Genomic DNA, 21203 nt, shown 5'->3' on the forward strand with positions numbered 1-21203 from the left:
GCTGACACCCACGCTACGCTACTGGTTCACAGTTAACACCGTTAAACTTCTCGGTGTCGTATTTTAAAATATCAAAAAGTGATTCGATACGCTTTGGAGTACATTTTATATTTATTTATTAAGATTTTAAATTCATATTTCTTATATGTAAAATAACGATAACATAATATAAATAAAATAAGATCCGGTACAATAAAAATAGCATTACCGTGTAAATGCGGTAAAAAGTTTATTTCTGAAATTTGAAATAATATAAGAGTGCTTTTAAGCACACTTATGCTTTATTTTCACCATACCTATTATTAATACCCCCCTTAGAACTCAACCATATCGGTGGTCTCTCTTTTCTGTCCTTTCACCTTTCATCTGGCTTATCACACCAAAACTGCCGACGGGTATTTTAAACTGCACGAAGACAAAATAATATTCAAATACTATATAAAAATACAGTAATTTTGAAACGAAAAACAAAATTAATAATTCATATAGTTGACTTGAAAATTTAATAATTGTTTCGATGCTATTATTACAGAAACAATGATGATGATTGTTGCATTGTAAGGCCGTTTATTTCATAATTTATTGCTTATAATGTCGAGTGCCCGGGAGCACGCTTTCGTCTGACGTGGAATCCGGAAGCTCGAATCCGAAGATTCTTATTATAGTTACGATATTTATTATTACAGGAATGCTAGATACTTAGCGCCAGGTATACCACAAATTACACGCACCGTCTGACCCGGTTTGGAGTGCAATAAACTGTCCTCGGCGCCAGGTGGGTATTAGTCCGTCAATCGGAACGAATTTCAGGTTCGGAAACAAATGGATGGACAAGATAGACGACGTCGTAATGCTGGTGTTTGCAGAGGAGCGGCGAAAAGATAGAAAGACATCGAAGTCTTCGATCCACGACTGCACTATATCGAGGATGAAGAAGCACGAATTTCGTTATTTGGACGATTTCGACGGTTTCATTACAACATATTCTTACAAACACTTCTCGCCGTAACATTCACAATTGAACCATTATCTAGTTTGTTCGTCGCATCCAATATTTACATATCACGCTTCGTTATAGTAAACGACACCGTTACATAACACCAACACTGCTTCCCGAAATCCAACCCGTAGGTCCTCGTCCTGGGAAGTGGAAACGTCACTCGATGTTTTCGAGTGGCGGCTAAAGGGGCTCTGGTACTTCTTATGCAACTTTGTCAACACAGATGTAAGGATATTTAAAATGCTAAAACTTTCTAAAGATATTTTCATTGAAGAGCATGGATGCTGTGTTTCATAAGTATAAGGGAATCATGTAATTTATATATATATGAAAATGTTTGTTTGTTTGTATCGCTATACACTCCTAGGACGTTCGACCAATTGCTACGAAACTCGGTAGTTCTAACTCAGATCACTTCGCATATCCCATCCCTGAATATCTATTGAATTTCTGTGAATCAATTAATTTCTATCTACATTCAATTTTCTGATTTACACGTAGCGCCATATATTGGCAATAAATTTAACAAAATCATAAATTAAATATAATTCTTTCAAAACAAAATATAATTTTACATTCGCTCAATGGACATAGCTATTGCTTCATCTGTATCAAAGCCAACAGTAAAAAAAAAAATTGCAATAAAAATACAAATTTAAAAATTAAAACAGTAAAGCACGTTGAAACTTTACTAATCAAAATTAAATATAAAATTATAAAAATTCATGTAGCGGCTTGCAAATGAAGATCTGCAAGCCGCTACCAAGAAAAAAGCATCTGGACATCGCCTCACATCTACACACAAACAGAACCGAAATACTAACGCAAGGAAGCTCTATGAGAATCATCTGGCTGGAGGAAAAAGCAAGTTCATGACCATCCTAGATGAAGCGTATATATTCCTTGATTATTGTAATGGAACTTGAAAAATTCTGTACGTGTAGCCCGGACAGGAAGTGCCAGAACAATGACTTCTCAAATGTTACGAAAGATGGCCTGAAGATTTATGATTGTTGGAGGAATGACGGGCCAGGAACACTTCCCCTTAACACAGTGCCAAAAACTGTGAAAGTTAACGCTACTTACTATGTGGAAAACATTTTGAAACTATATTTGGAACGTAAGATTCCAAAGCTGTATCCTGGAGAAGCTAAAGCGACTCTTCACCATGACAAAGCGTCTAGTCACACAGCTAGATATACAACCACTTATCTCCAGAAGTTGAAGGCTGACTGTCGACCGAAACAAATTCCTGTAGAGGACATACCCATCAAAGCACTTGACATCAGCCTCATGGATTTCCTCGGATTTGACTTTCTGAAGCAACGTTTTTCTTCGTAAGGCTACAACATTAGATGATCTTTGAAAAGTAATTCAACAGGAGTGGTCATCGGTATCGGTCGAAACTTACAAGGTCTTCGAATCATGGAGACGACGACGTCATGCTGTGAGCCAACGAGATGGAGAACACATCGAGCAGACAAAGACGATTCATCGACGGGTGCTTCGTGAAATAAATTAAACGAAAAAGTGAGTCACAACTTGAAAATCACCCTCTGTATTCTAATTCGTTGAGTAAACGTAAGCAAAGGAAAGAAATTGTGGTGAGGATCAAAATACTCTACTTAGTTTTTTATTTAAGTTTAAAAATAAATAACAAGACCTTTCCTTTTCCTTATAGAGGAGTGTATTGATATTCGCTTTTACTCCGAAGAGAAGAGAGACAGGAGATAGATCGCAAGGCGACAGAAGAGCTAGCCTTATAGAAGACGGCCAGAAGATACACGAAGGGAGATAAAATGCCTTCCGGGAGGACTTTTTTGGGTAGCTGGCCCCTATTTAGGCGTCATCTACAAGGAGAAAACCCGGAAAACTCCAAGCTGCCAGCCTGTCCAATCGAGGCGCGAATCCGCAACCGAACGCCCAGTGTTTAGGGTCTAGTCACCGCCGCTATGAGCGGAGACGGAGTCTACTCGGCTACTGGTTGGAACAAGACATTGCTTTCTTTAACCCTTTATTTAAACGTTTCTAAACAAGACAAAATATTCTGTAGCGGTAAGTTAAATACAATTCTAAACATTCTTAATTAATTTTACTTTCCCAGCTATTATGTATACATAAAAAGGGAAAGTATTGAAATCGCATCAAATTTGACCCTCAGAGTTTTTTGCAAATCTTCACGTTTTGAGACCTCCTTAACCCAAAAATAGAAAAAAATGTTCCATTTGTGTGTGTTGACGTCTGTAAGAAACGAAATTTGGCATGAAAGCTTGTATATAAGCATTGATGCTATTAAATTTCCGTGGTCAAAGTTAAATGGGTGAGGAGATAGAGAAGTGTCATAGGTCATATTTCGAGAGAGGTCGGACTTAATGATGTTATTCGTTATTTACATTTATAATTTGTAAATTGGAAACCATTTGTCAGTAGAGGGAGACAAATTATTTAGTAATTAATTTAAAATAATCGCGATATAATAGCCCGATATAATCCGGAAGTTGTTGGCTTATTACATGGAATTTCTATTGTAAAATCGTTTAATAACACTGTATTGTTGAACATGGTTTCTTTAATAAAGATGCTATACCCATCGCTACGTTGATTGAAAATAATCTCTCTTTGCTGTATGAATAACTCCTTTCTTTTATCCATCGACATCTGCCTAAATTTTTTCTTTTTCAAAATTTAGATCAAACGCATTACACTTTAGATAGAGTGACCATCCGTCCCCGATTTCCAGGGAAAGTGCTCGTTTTTGCCCTGTCTCCGGCAAGGAAACGTCCACAGAATGGAGTCTTATCCCCGTTCTTTCGTTTCCTCGCGTTTACCGTAATATTGTCGCTCACACAGTTTTTCCGCCAGAGGAAACGCCCAATGTCTTCGGCATTCCAGGTAATTTTTTAAATGAAGCAACCAATGTTTTAAGGAAATGCCAGAGGAGTCAAGTTTTATAACGAAAACGAGCAATTATTTATTGTGGCATCGTTAAAATGCCAGGCAGCAATTTGTCGTTACAATGTTTTCAACGTTTAGTAGTGTCTTGCCCCTATACATCACACTTTTCCTTTAACAATAGAGTCGTGCCGGTCATCTATTTACTGTTTTCAGGGAAAAAGTTTTGAATTGAAATAACGTGACTTCCAGTTTTCATCGGAAGTTCGTATATAGTTAGTTGGAACCTCCCGCCCCTAAGGTTTCCATATCTGTTCTCGTCTTTCATACATTGGTGAGTGGTTTGTTTTATTTTATATAAATTTCAATCTAAATATTTTTTTCTATCTGTCCTATAAGACGACCCCGATTTTTTAAAAAGCTTTAAAATTCACAACCGTATTCCGACTGCAAGATTCCGTCCATTAGTTTTCATCTATCAATAGTTTGAAAACTGAAGAGTTACCCCATTACGTAGTTATTGTTAGTCGCATAAATGAACTACTGGACCAAGTTCACACGCGTAGTCATTTGTCAGGCGAGGTAAAACTATGGTACGATACTCCAACATTAGGATGTAAATGAACATAATGCTCTATTTTATCATTCCGATCAAACGAGAGTCGTAAATAGTTCTATGAATATGCATAATTATATGACGTTGTAATTGTCATAACAAGTAACACTCTTAAAATATTATAATCTCCATTATTAATGTTTAAATTTTAAATAAATTATTAAAGCTGAAAAATATAAATCCAAACTTTAAAAATTTTCATCACACAAAATTTTCTTGTGTAAATTTTCTGCATTCTGAATTATTGAAAGATTTAATAAAAAAAAAGAAAAAAAGCATTCACAAACCAAATATTTGCAATAATTAAGATAAATTTCTATAGAATGACTAGAATGTTATATACAAATTTAAGTATCCACGAAAAATTAGCAGCATTAAAATAATATAAATTACAATTTTCACTGTATATAATTTAGTGCCGACATGTCATAGCTCTAATCGTAACTGTGTATATTTCTGAGATGATGCTTAAAACAACTAGTAGTAATAAGCTTCCAAAAATGCAATATTTCACTAGCGGATAAAAAATTCGGAATAATCAATTTGTTTACGTCAACAATTTTCTTATACTGTACTTTATCACAAAATAACACTAAAATTTTGTCTTCAGTTTTCAGATTTACGTAAGAAGAGTGCGTATTAATTTGTTAAACGAGTTAAAAGTTGAAAATCTTATATAAAATAGGTATTAAAGTACAAGAAAAACGGAACGTAAATTGTCTGATTACTTCGAAAATGAGGAGTTTCCCTTCTGCAAAGTACTGTATTAATTAATAAATAAATTGTAAGATTTTCCAAGTCATTCGAAAACAAATAAATCTTTAAACGAACGGATTTATTTTCGTTCGATTCAGTTGTTATTAGTTTTATTATAACAAAAAATCTGAAATCGCACTCTTCTACTGCGAATAATGCAGAATCCGACACGTAAAAGCTAAAATAAGGTAATGTAAATAGCATTCTATAATATGTCAAGAATACGTGAATAAATAAACAACAACAACAACAACTGTTAAGGCTACTTTTTAATCTCTAGAAATGAAATAAAATTATTTGTCTGCATTCTGTATAATAATTATCTTAAATATAATAATAAAAACTTTAGAGAACATCAATTATATTAGAAATATAAACTTTTATTCTATTGAAAAAAGGCACATTCAAATGATTTTCTTTTGTTTTCATACAAATTTTCAAAATAAATTTATATATATATATATATTTGTAGTAAATTTATTAAGCGTTTCACAAGGCACATGTTTATTTATTTACCAAAAACACAAATTATTATTAGTTAAATTCTAATAGCAAAATTACAATTGATGAAATTAGATAAACTGAGAAACAATATACAACATATATATATATATATCTTTTAAATTAATTCCTTTATCAAATAAGTCAATTCCATAATTATAAAAAATTTTTAGAAAGGAGAGAAAAATATAACACAATTTTTTACTCTTTTTTCTTGTATTTTTATGGCACTACACACAATTTTTCTTGTTTATAACCAAAACAAACAGAAGCATAAAAATACGAAGTAATTTTTTCTTAAACGTTATCGTTAATAACTCTCTCTCTAAGAAAAATGTACGTAAAAATTCGTGTCACATTCGTACCGAAACCCAATACTGCAGAGATACAATCCAACAATGAAAAGATTTAAAAAAAATTAACTCGAATATATTCGTGGAATGATATAAAAAAATTTTCGTTTGGCTACACGATATAAAAATTTCTAGAAAAGCTCCTAACACACACAATTGTGAAATGAGATCATGGTTAGTGCTGCTACTCGGGGAACGCCCCTTGTCGAGAATTATCACAATTTCGTGGGAATTCTTTGGAAGAAATGTAACTTTTGCAGCTACTGAGCACTCCCACGTTTAAAAATCCAAGGCACTGTGTAATAACTAACTATATAAAATCTAATTATATAAATCCAACTTTGTGCTTTTTTTTTCTAGAGATCATACGAGAGAACTCACAACCGAGCAATTTATTATTTACGATAATACAGTTCTGATTCCATCAGCAAAGCTGCAATTATCACGTTATTTTATTTTTTAATTTTTAAATCGAGAAATTTTATCAACAATCATTCATTGCTAATAAAATTATTATTATTACAATAACAATTCTCTCTAACGTCAACGTCGTCATATTAGCAAACAATTTATGATCACAAATTCTTCATCTAACGCAAGATTATACTCCAGCATCTTTTTATAAACAATAAAAAACAAAATGCTGATATTTTCTTATTACATTACATCTTACGTAAATATCTTAAATACAATTGTATTAGTAAAATCTTCATTAATAAAATTAATAATATAATAATAATAATAAATTTAATCATCTTTTCTTAGAACAGAAAATGTTTCCCACAATTTGAATGAAAGTATGACGAATAAAAACCGATAGAAATCGTTATCATCAATTTTGAATCAGAAGTTTATTGTCAAAGCTGCCAGAACGGCTGCATTGCAGCAATATGAAGAATTCCATAGAAATTTATTTTAGTTTCTCCATCAAAATATAATTTTAAGTATAACTTTCATTAAGTTTAGTTTAATCTTAGTTAATTTTTACTTTATACATCCTAATTTAAAATATGATTTAACTACATTTTATAAAATAGTAATTAATAAAAATTTTTTGATTTATAAAATTTTCAATATTAACTTTACTTATTGTAGCCGGCAGATTTGATCCAAAAAAATAAAAATGATGCTCGATAAAAGAACTATCGATAATAACCGGATAAGAATGTATGCCAAGCGGACAAACAGCCATTAAGTTTAAATGTCTGTTAATTAAAATATCGACTTCATTCATTTTTACATTTATGGAAATGTGTATTAAGGAAACATAAAACTGTTACATAAATTTAGTCGATAGTTAAATTAACAAACATTTCAAGCTCATTTATTTTTCATATACTCCTATCCAGTAATTGGTTAGTTGCTTAAGAATAATACAAAGTCAGAAAAGATTACAAAAAAGAAATTTCTGAATATTATGTAATGAATACGTGGGAAGATAGATAAACATTTAGTGCATTTTAAAACCTGATATCTTTCCTTAGATAATTTTTATAAGAATGCATAGATTTTATCCAAGATTATGAATTCAGATAACAATATAAAATTTGTTATATATTTTTTAAATATTATCTAATACTTAAAGAAAAAAAATACAAAAATTAGTATATTTCAAATTTTAACAGATAATATTGCACAATTTGATCATTTTAAGCTAAAGCTATTGTTTTTTTTTTTCCGAATGTCAAAAGCTCTGCTATTTACTTACATTTTTATTATAAGTAATTTGCAACTCGTTATTGCTTACTAATTTAATAAATTTTCAAAAAATTTAGTTATTTACAATAATTGAAGTGCCTACAAAAATATAAACTATTCTTAAATTGCACTGTAATAAATTGTGGCAAGTTAATTAAATTATTTGTAATTTTTGGTTTAAACAATATTTAAAAGATTTCACTATTCAATAAAATGAATAATAAATCTTTTCTTTAGACTTTATAATTTTAATAAAACAAAAATCATTATGCTGTAATTAATTAATCTTTACTTATATTTAAAGAATATGTCATTATTTGCTGGTAAACTTCCTTGATTCTGAATTAAATCCAATAAAAGTTAACTAAACTGTTATAAGAAATCAATAAACTTCAAAGNATAAAACCATTGAACACTGGTACTTGGTCATGGATTTGTGCCTCTCCAACGGACTGGCCATGTGGAGTATTTTGGATTTTCTTCACATTTATAACACCTAAATAAGGTATAGTTTTCCTCAAAAGCCCTCCCTAGGCATATTGCCCACATGTTATGTTTGCTACTCTATTAATGTGATAAATATTAAATTATCATAATTATTAAATTTGATAAGAGCTAGCACGTAACATCTATCTCTGATACCAAATTACTTAAAATTTAATTATTAATAGTAGCAAAAAATAGACCAATACATTACAACAATCATTTAGCTTTGATTAATAAAATGATTTGAAATGTTTACATGTATATATACACCATGCCTGGATAAAGCAATAACTGTCTGAGTGCCATAGTGGATGATTATAAAGGCTGTGGGTGTAGGCATAGTAAAATGCAATTTATAAAATATTCTTATAAAAAAATTACTTTTTCATGAATTATTTTATGAACTAGTAGAGAAAGATCTTTTTCTTTTCCAGCAGTCGGGATGTAATTTTTTTGTTTTCTCTGCCATCACTTTTGCTTCATATGCATAAGCATCACGTTCTTCACTTTTTAATTTTTTCCAATGATCTCCCAGTAAAACACTTATAGCTCTGAAAACAAAGCCAAATAATTCATCAAATGCAAAATTTTACTAAATCTGATTAACTACTAATTATTATATTAACAAGTAATATTCTATTATAATAACAGAGAAAAACTAGAAGTTTTCTTGTTAGTTTGCATTTCATTTCAAATAAATTATATTTTATAATATATCCTATGAGACTTTTGGAAATTTATCTAATATTTACAATGTAAGGCAAAAGTTATGCAAGCGTAGGAACTTTATTATTAATACTCTGAGTCTCATGTAAGAAATACTGCTTTAAAAAAAATAATTTTAGGTTGATGCAAACATGGTGTAATTAAAAAGAAAACCCAAATACACAGATGAGTGGTGTAGCCCAAGAGAGAGTTATCATACGGCTAGTAACATCTACAAGGATTGCTGTAAATTTGCCACTGGAAACCCTACCTTTGTGTCAAGGATCATTACAGGGAATGAGAATTGTGTTTACAGTTACAACCCAGAAACTGAACAGCAGTCACCTCAGTAGAAGAGATCATATTCACCAAGACCAAACAGACAGGAACATAATAAAGACCTTGTTGATAGTTTTTTGACCATGTGAGAATTATGTACCAGAAATTTGTTCCTATCAGATATTAAGTTCAGACCTTTACTGTAACATTTTGAGCCAATTGCATGAGGATGTTTATTGTCAAAAGACCTCAACAGAACCTGGTTCTTTCAACATGACAATACTTCTGTACACACAACCTTCAAAGCATGAGTATTTTGGAAGAAAACATGAAGACCTCTTTACCTTCCTTACTCACTATAAGGAGTAAAGTCTGATCATTATTTTATGTTTTGGGCATTATTTTTAGTTATAGTTATTTTCTTTTCAGGGTCTGTTTTAAGACAGAAACTCTTAAGAAACCCCCAAAATGTGTTAAATTCGAAAATAAGAATTTAAATATACTATTTACATCAGTGACTGATCCCATGATGTGCTGACATGTAAATAGAGTAATGCAGAGTTACACTGATAGACAAATAAATGATGATATACCTGTTCAACAGTGTGGTGTAGCTCCTAACAGCTATCTTTATCAAAGCAAATTGTCTGGCATTCTTTGATACACAATCAGCTCTTAAGAAGTATATTCTTTGTTTAATTATTTTGGTGGAGATTTGATTAATTATATGAAAAAGAATTTCTTTCATTCATTGATTGTTTATTTTGTATATAATTGATCTCTTGGCGACGGTTTTTTTTTTTGGAATATTTTAAATATATACTTATTACTAATTCTTGTTATAATCATTGTTATTTTATATATAACTAATACTGTTCAATATAATAAATATTATTGTGGGTTTTTAATTATAAAAGTGTTGTTTTGGATCATTATATTTTGCTTCCCATTAAGTCTAGGCCTGGTACTTGATTTGAACACTAAATTGTGTAACCCTGCCTTTTGTGTTGTGTGGTACTGTACATTACACCACTAGATTTAGTCTTTTGTAACATTGACTTCTTTTTTCTCCAGAACAAAATTGAAGCTCAAAGGGCAATGTTTTGATATGGTCCAGTAGATTCAGGCCAAATAACAACAGGTGCTTTGAAATTTTCAAGAAAAAACCTTTCAAGGAGCATTTAAGACAGAAGCAGTGGGACTGCTGTAGGAAGGACTACTTTAAAGGGAGATGGTAGCTAAATTCCGGTTAGTTAAGTGCTAAAATCTGTATAGGCAAAATCTGGTGTTGTTTTGATTACACCTTATATTTCACACTGTCTTAAATAATAATATTTATTTTATATTTTTTTGCAAATAGTGTAAGCCTATCAGTGAACAAGTGGATAAAACCATTGAACACTGGTACTTGGTCATGGATTTGTGCCTCTCCAACGGACTGGCCATGTGGAGTATTTTGGATTTTCTTCACATTTATAACACCTAAATAAGGTATAGTTTTCCTCAAAAGCCCTCCCTAGGCATATTGCCCACATGTTATGTTTGCTACTCTATTAATGTGATAAATATTAAATTATCATAATTATTAAATTTGATAAGAGCTAGCACGTAACATCTATCTCTGATACCAAATTACTTAAAATTTAATTATTAATAGTAGCAAAAAATAGACCAATACATTACAACAATCATTTAGCTTTGATTAATAAAATGATTTGAAATGTTTACATGTATATATACACCATGCCTGGATAAAGCAATAACTGTCTGAGTGCCATAGTGGATGATTATAAAGGCTGTGGGTGTAGGATTTGTCCCCAGTCAGTCACATGAGTAACTGTAGATGTTTATATAGAGAATTAATTAAATATGTCTAGAGGCAAAGAATCACTTGGAGATCTGACTAGCATAACTGGCAATGTAGCCTCACAGTAAATGGGAGTTGCAGGTTTAAATCCTGCTCTGGGTCAATTCTTTTCTTACAGACTATTCTAAATTATTTAATAAATATTAAATTTGGTAAGAGATGGCACCTAATGTCTACCTCTATTACCAAATTACTTAAAATTTAATTACAAATAGTAATGAAAAATAGCCCAATACAGTACAGCAATCATTTGGCTTTGATTAATAACATTGGGTTTTCAGATGTTTATACAAAGTCTCTGTATTTGGTTAAATAAAATTTTTATTTTTCATATTAATTTTCAGATTGTTATATTTGAAGTGAGCACATGAGGAAACTGTCCATAATATTGATAATTGAAAAAGTGCTGCAACTATGCTACCCTATATCATATCAGCCTTGTCTTTTCTGCCCATCCACAGTAATGTCTGAAGCTTATTTGCTTGTGGTGACGTAGTATGTAACTTTGAATGAAAATATCTGAAAATAATTATGAATAAATAATAATTTCAATTAACCACATACAAGAGTTAAATCTACATAGACTTAATTTTTGCTAAACAGGAAATGATGTCACTTTTTAAAATTTTTTATTTATAAGCTTTAAATGTGAGGAATAATAATAATAATAATAATGTTAATAATACTGTAAAATAAAATAATTTTGTTATATAAAAAAAAAACTAAAATTGCAATGGTTTGAGCCTATGTTGTGTAGGTTCAAACAGCAGTGCCTAGCATCTTACCCACTTGGCTATTGTCATTAGAAGAAACGAAACTTCTGAAGACTTATAAGCAAAACACAATTTTCAGAGAACCATTTTTTGTAAACACTTGAGAAATGGATCCGATTATTTGGACAAGGAGCTGTTTGTGTTTAGGGCCTATGTGCTCACCAAGTTTTGTTCGAATCAGAAACCCAAATGTCTGGCAATCTTGCAATTATATATTTGAGTTCAGTCAACTGTCAGTTGGAAATTAACTATTCTCATAGCAGCTGAAGCAGACGAAAGTATTTTACAGACTAATTTATTATATTATTCATCAAATTGTTACTTTTTGCATTTATTGTATTTAATCTTTTTCTTTAAAATGAATAAATTTAAATCCATTTTTGAAAATTAAATAATGAAAGTGAAATTTTTTTGGCTAATTAAGATGTATGTTTCTTTATGTACTCAAAATTTTTTCCAACATAAATTAGTTATATCCATTTTTGGATTCTCATCATAAATTTTAGTATAACTTTCTCTTTATAAGAGAAATTTTAGATTAAAATATTCAGTTACCCGGTGATTTCTTTCTTATAAAAGGAATCATAGACTGACATTTAAAAAACAGACAAGCGAGTGTCAGATTCGCACATTTCAAATTCATCAGAGTCAACTATTTGTATATTGACTCCATTACACTGCTTAAGGGTAAGACTATAACTGTTATTAACTGTAGCCAGAAACACTTCAATATTAGATCTATTTCTCCATATAATTAAGATATCATCTACATACCTAGCAATAGGACTACTTGTTGGAGTAACTCAGGGTAGTTTTGATCTTTCTAATGTATGTATAACTAAGTCACATGAATCCCTTATGAGAGATTCATGTGACTTAGTTATTGGAATTAACAGATTAATGCCTACTGGAATTCCTACCCTAAAAAGGTAGGTCATTATATCTAACAAATGAGATGTAGCAGGGCTAGTTCTAGAATCTGCAGATAGTAATGGGATGAGAATTTCAAATGTTCCAAAAGGAAAGTTCTTCAAAAAAGCAGAAACAGGGTTGTAAGTATATCTAATGTCAGATATTATGATATATTCATCATCTATCAAAACATGGAGCACAGCTTACAATGCATCACTGGGCCTAAGCGGCCCAGTGATGCATTGGAAATCTGTATATGATCTCCTATGTAACTATTGGAAAATGGTCATCACAAAATTGATACAAAGAGATAGTTTTGATGGATAATGAATGTATCATAATATTTGACTGTTTTCCTTCACCCATCCATATGCTTACAACCCTGCTTTTGCTTTTTGAGAAACTTTGAAAAATGTAGCTATTTTATTACCTTTCTTTATACATATATGGTGGGTGATTGGTTAATGAACAGTTTGGTTAACGAACAAATCGGATAATGAACACTTTCACAAAAGGTTTTTATGTTCGGACAACAAACACATGATCGGATAACAAACACCTCACAGAACAAACACAAGAAGAAGCGATGTAAAATAATGAATACCGATTGGTCTTCCATTGTCTTCAGACAACAATTCAAAACTTTTTGGAGTGCAACAGATGTCGACATCGATGCTCAACCAAGTATATACTGATCGAATAGTATTCCTCCAAACTTTGAAATTCTCCCTTGTAATTCCAGCCTTTTATTTTTCTGACAAACAATTGTTTTATAGTATTTGCGACACTGTTGGATGGGCACTTGTTAAGTTTTGCGTTGGTTTTTATTTTTGAAAAGTGAGAGTATAATAGCAAAGGTAGAGAGTGGGCAAATGTCTGATGTTACTGGGCTGAGTATGGCTCAAACAGGTCTACAGTAGGCTGCAGTTCAATCTTACCTAAGAAAGATAACAGTATAATCAAGAAGACTCAAGCAGATTAAGGAGTAACAAAAATCACATCTGAGAAATAAACAACATTGAAGGAACATTGAAATGGAACTCATAATGGAACCTAAAATTGATCTGACAACAGAAGAACGCCAAGAATTCTTGAATGACAAACACCAAGAAACTTGGCAAGATATGTTTTCTTCTGAAAAAGAATATTAATGCCAATATCTGCTATTAAAGATCTTATGAAGTGGGAGGATGTCAGAACAACAGTCTTAGAATGGCATCCAAACCAGGTTGAGGTTAATAGGCTTAGGGATCTCTACAATTACAATGCTATTAATTACTTCTGAAAAATCCTGAAGAAGAGAGAAAAGCAATCGACATTAGACAGATTCTTTAACCCCCACAAACAGAAAAAACATGACTAATAAAAATGCAAGACTGTGTATATATGTATTTTTTTTTTATTATATAAAAATAAATGTAGTAAGAAAGTGTATATTTTTTATTTTTTGGAGTCTCTGGAACGAATTAATCAAATTCCCATAAAAACCTACGGAATATCAATAATCTGTTAATGAACAAAGTCTTAGAAAGGATTATGTTCATTAATTGATCACCCACTGTATATATTAAATATATATCCTGGATATTTCTGGCATTGACACATTCATTTAATTCAGTCACCTGGATTAGTTGTAATGCTGATGCATCATTCTCTTCAACTGATGTCATTTGACATCAGCTCAAAAGAAAGTGCAAATTGCATGATGGTACGCTGAGATAAACTTTGTGCAAGTTCAGCAAAACTTTCATTATGAGTTTGGAAAGGATCCTCCATCAAAGCATGGAAGGAACAATTCCTGCCACACAAGGAGTGTGTTAAAAGGTCATGGATGTGGAAAACCCTGACTGTCAAATGAGAATATAAAGACAATCAGGGAGCCTTTCCAATGAAGCCCACAGAAGTCCATTTATCAGGTAGCAAGACAACTCAGAGTTAATCCCTCAACTGTTTATGTGGCGCATCACAGATTATGCAATTTCTACGCAGCAAGAGTAAAACATGAAGAATTTATGATTTTATATAAAAAAAAAGGCATAAAATTAGAACTGTATCAATTTTTGCAATAAACTTGATGAGTTTGCCTTCAAATTGCATACCCTAATTTTACTGTAATTATTACCTAATTTTACTTACAACCTTTCAAAATATGTCAGTCTCAATCAGGATATTCTTTTTATCTAAAGCTTTGTCTCGTGATAGCTATATTTTTTATATTTTCTTTCATCTTATATACACAGTTTCTAAACTGTACAACTCAAAATTTAAATTGTATAAATACAATTTGAATTTTTAGAGTAACTAATACCTTACTGCTCTACCCCAGTAATCCCCAGCACATACACTGTTTTTCATTTCTGTTTCTCATTTATATATAATTTGGTATTTTATGCTCTTTTATATAAATACTAATTTATTTGTAACATTCTAAATTCATTGAATATATATGAATTAGACTAATCACTGCTTCATGCCTTCAATGCATCATAAAGATTTAAATATGCATCACATTTAAAATGCCATAAAATTTTAATATATTAAATATTTTTGTTCATAAAATGTAATGACAGAAAGTAATTACTAAAAAGCAAATATAAGTTTAAATTATCATCATATCTTCCTCAATTAACTATTTACTTTCTCCAATAATTAATTAATAAAATATAAATATCACAGCCACATTTAAAATAAGAAATAAAGCTCTTACCTGTTATCCTTTCCTGGATATTTCTGGGAGTACAATACTCTGAATTTACGAGCAAAAAGCATAAAACCATTCATTGGACGTTTTGGTTTTACCAATTCTGTTAAATTATCTTTTGCCTTGTTTTTATGTTTAGCAGGATAAATGTAACTTTTTAATTCTGTGAACTTCTGTTGCTAAATTGGACAAAGTTTCAATTATAACTAATACCAAAACAATAGAACAGTTTTTTATTAATGAAAAAAATTTATATCTTGTATATATGTAATGATATTACAAACTAATTTTTTATTATACAAATTAATTTAATAAATATAATTAGTTTTTTAATTTTAAGCTTCTTTCTTCCAATGAATTACTTAATTATCTAAAACTTCCAATTAGTGGAGACATAGGAGACTTATCACACTGTATTGAAGTGACAAAATAATTGAGATCACATCATTAAAAGAGTAATTTTAGTCGTGGAATGCATTTGTTTGTGTATAACTTAGGTATAAATAAAAAAGTAGCTGAAGAGGGTCTGTATATGACCATCTTCAGTAACTTTTTTATTAATATCTAAGTTAAAGTTTGCAATTTGTAACTATCAATATAAAAGTGGCTGAAGAGAGTCTATATAAAACTGAAATGCATTACATAAATAAATTTAGTCTTTTAACAATGCAATCTCCAATATTTTATTTCTCCAATAGAGTTTGATAATTCTCCTATATCTCCACTAATTGGAAGTTTGAGATAACTAATTAATAATTAGTTTTATTTATTTTTCAGCAGCATTCACATAAATTATAAAAAGTAATTGAATTAACTGACACTTACAGAAAGTAAAAAAAAAATTAAGTAAGAAAGAGAACAAAATTCTGTTAATAATAAAAACAAAACTATATCTTAAAATCTTCTGTGAAATTGGAATTTATTGTTTCTTCATTTTTCATTAGTTAGACTAAATAAAAGCGCATTTTTGTGAATTTTAATCAGTATACCTGACATTAAATTTCAATATATATTGATTGCATAGTCTTTTCACTGCTTTCTAATATATTTAATCTATATATATAAGGACCTTGAATAAGTTCTCGCTGTTTTTTGTGAAAATTAACACTTTATTTTAAAAAAGTCGTAATAAGCACGTCACTGAAAGTATTGTCCATCACTAGCCACTACTTTCTCCCATCGTTCTGGCAGCATTTGAATTCCATGTCGGAAAAACGTCACGTTTTTTGAGGCTATCCAAGAATCAACCCATTTTTTGGCATCTTCATAAGAACGAAAGTGCTGCTCAGCCAGGCCATGTGACATCGATCAGAACAAGTAATAATCGGAAGGGGCGATGTCTGGTGAATATGGCAGGTGGGGTAGGACTTCCCATTTAAGCATTTCCAAGTACGTTTTCACCGGTTGTGCAACATGTGGCCGAGCATTGTCATGTTGCAAAATCACTTTGTCGTGTCTCTGCTCATATAGCGGCCGTTTTTCCTTCAATGCTTGGCTCAAACGCATCAATTGTAGTCGATAGCGATCTCCCGTGATAGTTTCGTTTGGTTTGAGCAGCTCGTAATAAACTACACCTAGCTGATCCCACCAAATGCAGAGCAGAAGCTTCGAACCATGGATATTCGGCCTTGCTGACGATGTTGATGCATGACCGGGCTTACCCCACGATTTTCTACGCTTAGGGTTATCGTAGTGTATCCATTTTTCGTCACCCGTCACGATACGATGCAGAAAACCTTTCCTTTTCTGCCGTTGAAGCAGCTGTTCACATGTGAAAAGACGGCGTTCGACATCTCTCGGCTTCAACTCGTACGGCACCCAATGTCCTTGCTTTTGAATCATTCCTAATCCTTTTAAACGTTTCGAAACTGTTGTGTGATCAACTCCTAATGATTCTGCAAGTTCAGCTAGCGTCTGACATGAGTCTTCATGGAGTAATGCCTCTAATTCCTTGTCTTCAAACTTCTTTAGTGGACCAGATCGTTCTTTATCTTCAACATCAAAATCATTATTTTTGAAGCGTCTAAACCAATCTCTGCATGTTGTTTCCAACAGAGCATGGTCGCCGTAAGTCTCAACAAGAATTCTGTGTGCTTCTGCTGCAGATTTTTTTTGAATAAAATAGTGCAATAAAATTCCCTGCAAATACTCTTTTTTTTGGCACGAAACTAAACATGTTTAACACAATGAAAAAATAAGTTGTTTAACACTTCGGTGAAATGACGTATACTGAATTTCAAGGTGACTTATCACCATCTAAAAATAAACACACGTGGTTCTGGTAATGCCATCTGTTGGAAAACAGCGAGAACTTATTCAAGGTCCTTATATATAAAAATGAATGTGTGTGTGTGTCTGTCCTTCATGCATTACCACACCGTTTATCCGATTGCTGTGAAACTTTGGGAAGTTGTTTAATATACTCCCACGAAGGTTTCTGGCATAGTATGATTGCCATGAAACTTTGGAAAGTTTTTTAGTACACTCCCACGAAGGTTTCTGGCATAGTACATTTATCCTACAATAGATGGCGCGCGTTATACGAGCATTTTACTGTGTGTTCAATCGATTTCAAATTGTGAAGACCATTTCCCCCTCCAAAAAATATCTCTATATATGCATTTGTGAACTGTTATTTATGATATTTGTAATAATTTTTGTTTAATCACTTTATTTCAATTTTTTTTTTTTTGCTAATTATGTATTCGCTCGAACTTTGTTAAAACCTTAACTGTATCCCGAACAACAACCGAAGTTGTAGGAGGAAATTCGCCTATTTTACCGATCTAGGGATCCCCCTTTTCCAAATTTTAATATCAACTCAAAATAATTTAAAAAGACAAATTACAATAAAACGGTTTATTATCCAACTATCAGAAATTTCACAACATGGCAAGGAAGAGAGGAAGGAGCAAATTAAATAATTAAAATTATAAAGGATTAAAAAAAATATATAAAAATGGGGAATATCGCACTTCTGACAATCACTGCAAGTGTGTAGGCTAAATTTGGAGAATCCGTGCTTCTCGCATGGACAACTGTATGTGGCCAGCTCACGCATCGGAAAACCTTCTGATTTATTCGTGTACGCACCAGATGGAAAAAACAAAAAATATCGTGTATCCACAAGCACTCCAATAAATAAATAGAATTGAAATGACACTTTGAAATGTTTTCCCAACGAAAATGAATAATAACAATAAGTGTCAATAAAAATGATAAAATGTAAATTGAATTTTATTATAATGAGTTGGCTTGAATTTTGTTTCTTCTGAGATTGCAGCAATGCGCGACGGGTAAGCTAGTAGCAAATAAATATATTTTATCATTTAATAAAGTTAAGATTTTTAAATTATACTCTTTCAGAAATGAATCTAAAATGATTAAACAAACTTAAAACATTGTAATAATAAACCGAACATTAATAAATAGCTTTAAATGCATGAACCAATATCCTTTTTAAAGTTTTAACATTTTTAGAATAATTTCAATCACTTTCCTTAAAGTACAAATAAATAAATTAATTAAATTTAAAAATAGAAAACAGATACATAATTAAGCTCTGCCCAAACTTGAGATTAAGGCCAATTTTTTTTTATGTTTTGTTTTATTTCATTTATATTTCAAGTCTAATCACCGATCTAAAAAAACTATTCCTATCCCCTAATATTACTGTCTAACTAAAAGATTCAAAACTTGATACTGAATGTGTAATTTCCTAAACATCTTCATAAATCATTCTCCATTTATATTTTAATCTAATTTTGTGTTGAGACATCTTTCTCTTCTTATTTGATGATTCTTTTAAATAAGTTTTGATAGGGTATATTTTAATAAACAAGATAATCAAATTTTGTTTTTAACCTACTGTATAACAATTTTTATATTTTTTTGTTAAATTTAAAAGAAAATATTTTGATACTTTTCTTTAATTGGTTGCTTTTAACAAAGTATGGGTCATAAAAATAAATGTGTTTTGTCTTTATTTTTTAAATTTAAAAGGAATTATACTCTAATTTTTTAATAATTTTTTTGTAAAAAATAATTATTATTATACAATATATTCTGAATTATTTAGTTGTAAAAAGTGTGTTTATTAAAATATTATATGTGCATGCAAATAAAATCTCTCTCAGATAATTTAAATGCAAAAAATCTCATTTTTAGATATATTTCATAGTGTTTCAAGCTGTTTAAAATTTAATTATCTGTCATCAATTTTTAGAAAACTGCTAAAATAGTTATATATTTTATTAAGAAAAACCTTGTTAGAGAAAGTTCTGAATAATTTAATTTTCAAATTTTTCCCCTCTCTTTCATAAATGTGAATACAGTGATATCCCAAACTTACGCGATAGGTGAGACCAAGTGATAACCGCGTAAGTCAAATTCGCGTAAGTCGGGGTATAATTTCGCAATTTGTGTAAAATTCAAGTCGGATGTATGTAAGCTAATAAATGTTCTCGTTAATCTTATCTTGTCTTTTGATTCGTTCATGGTTACAAGAAATCAGCACATAGAGTCTCTGAAGGCTCTGTAGATATAACAAACACAGAAATAAATTGTAGCTATGTGTCGATTCCGCAAGACACATCCGAACATGTAAGCTGAACAATAGTGTGGGGGGAGTCAGTAATTGAGAGTTGCATGGCGCTCAAACAAAAGACGAATCAATGAGATTTGAAAATCGCGTAACTCTGGGTTCGCGTAAGTTGGGGTAGCGTAAGTCGAGGTATTACTGTATACAAGAAGATAATAATAAAATTACATTATATCATTGGCTATTTATAATTATTTCAGTATGATGAACAAGAATTATAAAATTGGTCATGAAAGATAACTTCCATAAACATTCGGAGAGCTTAAAAATTTACAAATTAACAAGGATAAATCCATAAAGTTTAAAGACCACAGATTATTTCTCAAGCATGAAAAGCATGGGGTGATATCCTAGTGAATAGGACATATTAATTAAGTTTTTCTGATATTTAGAAAGACAATATTTTGTAGTGTGTTATATATCTGTTTTTTTTCCACTGGGTTTAAACAACATTAAAATTGTATGTTAGCCTGAAGATGGCTAGTAAAAATAGCTGAAAACATTTGCTTAATTTGCATTAAAGTATACAATTGCTGATTTAAAAAGTTATATGACTTATTTTTATAATTATTTCTCTGAAAGTAAGATTTACATGTTTTAGAATTTTCAATTTTGATGTTTAATTAATGTAAAACTGTACATTAAAAAGTATCTAATTATAAAACAAATTTTTATTTGATTACTTGACTTAGAATAATCATTCTATGATACTAAACTAATTTAATAATAATAATAATAATAATAATCTTTATTTGGCGTAAAAGGCTTTCGCCTGTTACAAGGGCATTTGATTTTTTAACAATGCGTATTAACATCTCATATAATCATGTCTTAACAACACAATACTAAACTAATTAAAAAAGATAAAAAGTTATACTTAAAATTATTTAAATATTATATAAAAATAAAGATATGTTAATTTATATTTTTTTGTTATTACTAACCTGAGCCATTGTACTTAAAGTGTATGCAGCTGAGGTATCCTCAGGTGTCAAATCAGTCCTAAAAAATTTTAATTAAATGTATCAGAAAAAATTACTATTATTATTAATTAAAATGACAGC

The 21203-nt window shown here is 30.7% G+C and overlaps 1 protein-coding gene and 1 long non-coding RNA gene across 4 annotated transcripts in view; one reads left to right on the forward strand and one right to left on the reverse strand.

Annotated features, from left to right (window-relative positions):
- The first annotated feature begins 547 nt into the window (after positions 1-547).
- LOC111621138 lies at positions 548-5257 on the forward strand. Its single transcript, XR_002756006.1, has 3 exons — positions 548-2604; positions 2682-3055; positions 5119-5257. It is a non-coding gene; the product is annotated as an uncharacterized LOC111621138 (long non-coding RNA).
- Positions 5258-8656: 3399 nt separating this feature from the next.
- LOC111621147 (HMG box-containing protein 1-like) overlaps positions 8657-21203 on the reverse strand; it is a 39931-nt gene continuing 27384 nt past the window's right edge. The window contains exons 4-6 of one of the 3 annotated variants that reach the window (XM_023363227.1): positions 21084-21141; positions 15546-15712; positions 8657-8853 (exon numbers count right to left, since the gene is read on the reverse strand). In XM_023363227.1, the coding sequence (XP_023218995.1) occupies positions 8700-8853; positions 15546-15712; positions 21084-21141 (379 nt within the window). In that variant the 3' untranslated portion in view covers positions 8657-8699. Of the gene's footprint in view, positions 8854-15545; positions 15719-21083; positions 21142-21203 lie in introns of all 3 variants that reach the window. The other 2 variants (XM_023363220.1, XM_023363213.1) reach the window with 2 other exon arrangements.

The sequence above is a fragment of the Centruroides sculpturatus genome, unplaced genomic scaffold (genome assembly GCF_000671375.1).
Source record: "Centruroides sculpturatus isolate CEXI.00-Female unplaced genomic scaffold, Cexi_2.0 scaffold45, whole genome shotgun sequence".
Taxonomy (NCBI): domain Eukaryota; kingdom Metazoa; phylum Arthropoda; class Arachnida; order Scorpiones; family Buthidae; genus Centruroides; species Centruroides sculpturatus.